General features: G+C 50.0%; 1 protein-coding gene across 1 annotated transcript in view; it reads right to left on the minus strand.

Annotated features, from left to right (window-relative positions):
• Positions 1-5968: 5968 nt before the first annotated feature.
• slc9a5 (solute carrier family 9 member A5) overlaps positions 5969-6857 on the minus strand; it is a gene marked incomplete at its 5' end in the record, with an annotated part of 19200 nt that continues 18311 nt past the window's right edge. Inside the window, one exon of the mRNA XM_053314862.1 lies at positions 5969-6558. Coding sequence (XP_053170837.1) covers positions 5969-6558 — 590 coding nt within the window. The remainder of the gene's footprint in view (positions 6559-6857) is intronic.

Here is a 6857-nt window from a genome sequence, read left to right on the forward strand (position 1 = left end):
CAGAGACATACAGAGACACACACACAGACACACAGGACTGAGTAAGGCAGTTATAGACAGACAGATACACACTGTATAAATGTTCATTAAGCTCTTTTCTTTTTTTTTCTTTTTTTTTTTACACACTTTGGTCATTTCAAAATAAACTACTCTGAGGATTTTTATATATTTGCAGCTTTTACAAAATACATTTTTCAGAATTTATATATGAGCAGCTTCAGACAGAATAAATATACACAATCAGGTCAGATGTGTGTTTGGAGAGAAAAGCAGAGAAGAAGTAAAATAAAAAGATTGTGATTATAAACTCCTGCTTTATTACAACCTGCTCTTATTTTGGTAGTTTCATGCTTCATTTCCTGCTGCTGTGATAACGTTTGTCTCACCAGGCTGAACATGAGGAGTTATAACAGCTGATAGAAATGAAACTAAACATGTAATAAAGCAGATTAGTCCTTTAAAGAATCAGCAGGATCATGAGTGGATGATTGATTTGATGGATTTACTGGCAGGGTTTGGGTTCGGGTCCGGTTTCATGGCAGGGTCCGGTTTCATGGCAGGGTTAGGGTTCGGTTTCATGGCAGGGTTCGGGTCCGGTTTCATGGCAGGGTTAGGGTCCGGTTTCATGGCAGGGTTAGGGTCCGGTTTCATGGCAGGGTTAGGGTCCGGTTTCATGGCAGGGTTAGGGTTCGGGTTCATGGCAGGGTTCGGTTTCATGGCAGGGTCCGGTTTCATGGCAGGGTTCGGGTTCGGTTTCATGGCAGGGTTCGGGTTCGGTTTCATGGCAGGGTTCGGGTTCGGTTTCATGGCAGGGTTCGGGTTCGGTTTCATGGCAGGGTTCGGTTTCATGGCAGGGTCCGGTTTCATGGCAGGGTTCGGGTTCGGTTTCGGTTTCATGGCAGGGTTAGGGTTCGGTTTCATGGCAGGGTTCGGGTTGGGTTTCATGGCAGGGTTCGGGTTCGGTTTCATGGCAGGGTTCGGGTTCGGTTTCGGTTTCATGGCAGGGTTAGGGTTCGGTTTCATGGCAGGGTTCGGGTTGGGTTTCATGGCAGGGTTTGGGTCCGGTTTCATGGCAGGGTTTGGGTCCGGTTTCATGGCAGGGTTCGGGTCCGGTTTCATGGCAGGGTTCGGGTTCGGTTTCATGGCAGGGTTAGGGTTCGGTTTCATGGCAGGGTTAGGGTTCGGTTTCATGGCAGGGTTCGGTTTCATGGCAGGGTTAGGGTTCGGGTTCATGGCAGGGTTCGGTTTCATGGCAGGGTTTGGGTTCGGTTTCATGGTAGGGTTCGGGTTCATGGCAGGGTTCGGGTTCATGGCAGGGTTCGGGTTCGGTTTCGGTTTCATGGCAGGGTTAGGGTCCGGTTTCATGGCAGGGTTCGGTTTCATGGCAGGGTTCGGGTTCGGTTTCATGGCAGGGTTCGGGTTCGGTTTCATGGCAGGGTTAGGGTCCGGTTTCATGGCAGGGTTAGGGTCCGGTTTCATGGCAGGGTTCGGGTTCGGTTTCATGGCAGGGTTAGGGTTCGGTTTCATGGTAGGGTTCGGGTTCGGTTTCATGGCAGGGTTCGGGTTCGGCTTCATGGCAGGGTTCGGGTTCGGCTTCATGGCAGGGTTTGGGTCCGGTTTCATGGCAGGGTTCGGTTTCATGGCAGGGTTCGGTTCGGTTTCATGGCAGGGTTAGGGTTCGGTTTCATGGCAGGGTTAGGGTCCGGTTTCATGGCAGGGTTAGGGTTCGGGTTCATGGCAGGGTTAAGGTTCGGGTTCGGTTTCATGGCAGGGTTAGGGTTCGGTTTCATGGCAGGGTTCGGGTTCGGGTTTCATGGCAGGGTTAGGGTTCGGGTTCATGGCAGGGTTCGGTTCGGGTTCATGGCAGGGTTAAGGTTCGGGTTCGGTTTCATGGCAGGGTTAGGGTTCGGTTTCATGGCAGGGTTCGGGTTCGGTTTCATGGCAGGGTTAGGGTCCGGTTTCATGGCAGGGTTAGGGTCCGGTTTCATGGCAGGGTTAGGGTCCGGTTTCATGGCAGGGTTAGGGTCCGGTTTCATGGCAGGGTTAGGGTCCGGTTTCATGGCAGGGTTAGGGTCCGGTTTCATGGCAGGGTTAGGGTTCGGGTTCATGGCAGGGTTCGGGTTCGGGTTCGGGTTCTGTTTGTTCCGGTGAAGAGCGACAGAGGAGCAGCAGCGGTATCTAAAGCTGATGGTGTGTCAGTGATTCTGCTACAGAGCCACAGCGCCTCCTAAAGACCACTGTGAGAACTGCAGAGAGTTTCTTTAAAGTCTGGTGATAGTCTGCTTTGTTCTTCCTGTTCAGACTCAAACCAACAAGGAACTGATCTACTGAGGTTAGGGTTAAGAAGTGATGTGATGTGTTGATGTGGCTGCTGAAGACTTTTAACCTCCTGAGACCCCGGCTTCTGTTGGGTATTGGGTTGAGTAAGACCTGATCAGTACAAAAACTAAGCATTGTCTTCATATGGGTTTATTTTACTGTATAACACAATCAGTTCAGCAGTGGATCTATTTCTTTACATTTATATCTTCTCTTTGCATTAATAATAATAATAATAATAATAATAATAATAAAGTCCTAATGTCCTCAAACAAATCAAACTACATATTAGAGCTGGGCAATTAATCGATAAATAACCTAAACCAACATTTGGAGACTAATCGACTTAATCTTGCTCATGTCAGTTAATGGTGGTGTTCACTGTTGCCATGGCAGCAAAGGTTTCATATCTTTAAGGATCATTTGAACCCAAACTATGATAGATTGATTAGATAGTTCTAATCAAGTAAACTAGACATTAACCACAGCGTCACACTCACAGACTGTATAAAAGAAATGGACGTAACATCCGTGACGTCACCCATTGGTTTGTGGACTGCTGCTCGGAAGCCAATAGTTTCTAATCTAGGCAGCGCCATCTTGAACTTCAGGTGCATGCTGGGAAAAATAAAAACATGGATTCTACTTATATGGGCATGAGGCGGGGGCCATGGGCGGAGCGGGGAGGTTGCTATGGTTACGAGGGCTGGATCTCGAGGACATTGGTCAATCAACCTGTCAATCAGGACGTAGCCCCGCCCCCTAATGCATACCCTGCTTTATCGTCACATATAAAATCAGGGAGGCCAAAATGTCCCAAATGAACATCATACTGCATTGAAGAAGGCTTTAAACTAGCGATTGAGACCATAAACACATTTTGAAAACGTTTACTGAGGTTAGAAATCAAGTGAGAAGTTGGTGAATTCTCCATTGACTTGTATAGAGACGGTCGCCCCCTGGTGGCCTTTTGATAGAATGCAGCTCTAAGTTACTTCTCCATTGACTTGTATAGAGACGGTCGCCCCCTGGTGGCCTTTTGATAGAATGCAGCTCTAAGTTACTTCTCCATTGACTTGTATAGAGACGGTCGCCCCCTGGTGGCCTTTTGATAGAATGCAGCTCTAAGTTACTTCTCCATTGACTTGTATAGAGACGGTCGCCCCCTGGTGGCCTTTTGATAGAATGCAGCTCTAAGTTACTTCCTGGTTGGCCTCATTTCAGAGGACCGGAGCTCCCCGCCTGGTCTTAACCTTAAAACATCTTTATTTTACCTCCCTAAAGATCCTCATGTGTGAGGGCAGCAGTGGAAAATACTAAACTAAAGAATCATTGTTCATCAAGGGAGGAGATAATCCTTCATTAATCCTAATCCAGGTTAAAAGTTCAATTAATCGTGATTTAGATTTTTGCCATAATCGCCCAGCTCTAGTACAAATGTTATTAAGCATAATTAAGGTTTCAAACATAAACTTGATGAGGTTTTGTACCTGGTTCAGTCTCTCTTCCTGTAATGTGCTTTTTCTACCACTAGGTGGCTCAAAGAAAGAAAGTGTGTATGAATGAAGACAACAGGTCAAAGTTCAGCAGAGCCAAAATATAATGTTCACATGTGAGGATGAAGGGTCGCAGGAGGTTAACACACACACACACACACACACACACACACACACACACACACACACACACACACACACACACACATACACACACACACACACACACACACACACTGATTCTCAGCAGGAAACATTAACCTGCTGCTTCTGTTTAACCTTCCTGTCGTCCTCCTGGGTCTGTTTTGACTGTTCCTTTCTTCCTTCCTTCCTCCCTCCCTCCCTCCCTCCCTCCCTCCTTTCCTTTCCTCCTTCTTCCTCCCTCCTTTCCTTCCTTCCTTCTTCCTCCCTCCCTCATCTTTCTTTCCTCCTCTCCCTCCTTCCTTCCTTATCTCCCTCCCTCCTTTCCTTCCTCCCTTTCTTCCATCCTTCCTTCTTCCTCCCTCCCTCCTCCCTCCCTTCCTCTCTCTCTCCCTGCTTCCTTCCTACTTTGACTCGAGGACAACAGGAGGGTTAAAGGCTCACAGGTTAAAACAACCAGATTCCTCCCTTTCTTCCTTCCTTCCTCCCTCCCTCCCTCCCTCCTTTCCTTCCTTCTTCCTCCCTCCTGTCCTTCCTTCCTTCCTTCCTCCCTCCCTCCCTTTCTTCCTTCCTTCCTTCCCCCTCCATCCTTTCCTTCCTTCCTTCCTTCCTCCTCCTGTTTGATAAAAACTACAGAGAGCAGCTGTTTAAAAAGTGAAACTATCTACATGTGAGGAGATTAAAATGAGAGCTGAGACTCACAGACAGACGAGGAGAGGAAGAGGAGAGGAAGAGGAGAGGAAGAGGAGGGGAAGAGGAGAGGAAGAGGAAGAGGGAGAGGAGAGAGGAGAGGGAGAGGAAGAGGAGAGGAAGAGAGGAGAGGAGAGGAGAGGAGGGGAAGAGGAGTGAGGAGAGGAAGAGGAGAGGAGGAGGAGAGGGAGAGGAGAGGAAGAAGAGAGGAGGAGGACAGGAAGAGGAGAGGAAGAGGAGGGGAAGAGGAGAGGAAGAGGAAGAGGGAGAGGAGAGAGGAGAGGGAGAGGAAGAGGAGAGGAAGAGAGGAGAGGAGAGGAGAGGAGGGGAAGAGGAGAGGAAGAGGAGAGGAAGAGGAGGATTAACTCTTTGTTGGTTTGAGTCTGAACTTAAAATAACAACCAGACTGAGACAGGAAGTGATGTCAGACTCAGACAGGAAGTGACCCTGACTTCCTGCTTCCTGTCTCACCTGGCTGCAGACGGACAGGTGTGTGCGTCTGAACTCTGAACACACACGTGCTGGTGATGTGCAGCTAAGAGCAGTGATTGGACGAGACGGACATGTGACCTCTGACCCCTGCAGCTCAACCAATGAGGACGAGACATGTGAGCTGGTTTCCTATTGGACGGCCTCGCTGCCTGATGTGTGTGTGTGTGTGTGTGTGTGTGTGTGTGTGTGTGTTTGCAGGTGTGTGTGTGTGTGTGTGTATGTATGTGTATGTGTGTGTGTGTGTGTGTGTGTGTGTGTGTGTGTGTATGTGTGTGTGTGTGTGTAGGTGTGTGTTTGTGTGTGTGTGTGCGCAGGTGTGTGTGTGTGTATGTGTGTGTGTGTGTGTAGGTGCGTGTGTATATGTGTATGTGTGTGTGTCTGTTTGTGTGTGTGTGTATGTGTGTGTGTGTGTGTTTGTGTGTGTGTGTGCTCGTGTGTGTGTGTGTGTATGTGTGAGTGTGTGTGTGTGTTTGCAGGTGTGTGTGTGTATGTGTGTGTGCGTGTGTGTGTGTGTGTGCAGGTGTGTGTGTAGGTGTGTGTGTGTGTGTGTGTGTGTGTGTGTGTGCAGGTGTGTGTGTGTGTGTGTGTGTGTGTGTGTGTGTGTGTGCAGGTGTGTGTGTGCAGGTGTGTGTGTGTGTGTGTGTGTGTGTGTGTGTGCAGGTGTGTGTGTGTGTGTGTGTGTGTGTGTGTGTGTGTGTGCAGGTGTGTGTGTGCAGGTGTGTGTGTGTGTGTGTGTGTGTGTGTTTTCTGTGTGTGTCCTGAAGCTGCTGATTGGTGGAGAACAGTTCCTGCTCCGTCCTGCAGGGTGCGTTTGTTTCGCTGCTCTGTGGTTAAAGCTGGGTGGGGCCTCTGCTGTACGGCTCGCTGCCAGCAGGGGGCGCCGTCACCAGGCTCCTCAGGTACACGCAGGGGTTCCTCCTCCGGCCCGACCCGGGGGCCGAGCCCGGCGGCTGCGGCGGCGGCGGCAGAGACCCGGGGGGCCGCAGCGACGACATCATGAGCGGCTGCATCTCCTGCGAGGCTCCGTCTTCATCCTCCTCTTCCTCTTCCTCCTTCTTCTTCTTCCTCTCCGGGAAGCAGAAGGAGCCCTGCGTCACCTGCCCCCCGATGGAGGAGGTGCTGCCCGTCACGCTGCCCGGCGGGGTGTAGGAGGCGGGGCGGGGGGCGTTCAGCCTGGACAGGGCGCTGACCCGAGGGTGCACGGGCTCGGCGGGGGCGGGAGGAGACGAGATGCTCTCCAGGGAGGAAATGCTCTGGTTCCAAGCCTGCTGCAGGTCCACCGGGATGATCTTTGTGGCCTCCACCGACACGCAGGGGGGGGGGGAGCCAACGCCGCCCTTCCACGGCAAATGGCTGTGACCGCCGGTGGGGGAGGGGGGAGCAGCTGTTGGACTCTGACAGCCGTCCAGAGCTGCTGGGACTGAAGGAGGAGAGATAGAGTTAGTTCAGCTGCTTCTGAAACGCAGGGAGAAAGAAAAGAGTCTGAAGGAAGTCAAAACTCTGCATCTGATAATAAACTTCTTTACTACAAGTATCAACAGTATATGAGTCTTATAATAACATGAAATGCTGTAACAGAGACTGTTTTATAAGATTTACGTTTTCAGTTTTGATTCTTGTCCACAGCTCTCATCTTTCTCATCCTGTAAATGCAGGATTATTATATTTCAGTATATTGTGTTATTATTAGGCCTGTCAGCGTTAACGCGTTAATCGTGA

The sequence above is a fragment of the Scomber japonicus genome (genome assembly GCF_027409825.1).
Source record: "Scomber japonicus isolate fScoJap1 chromosome 5 unlocalized genomic scaffold, fScoJap1.pri SUPER_5_unloc_4, whole genome shotgun sequence".
Taxonomy (NCBI): Eukaryota; Metazoa; Chordata; class Actinopteri; order Scombriformes; family Scombridae; genus Scomber; species Scomber japonicus.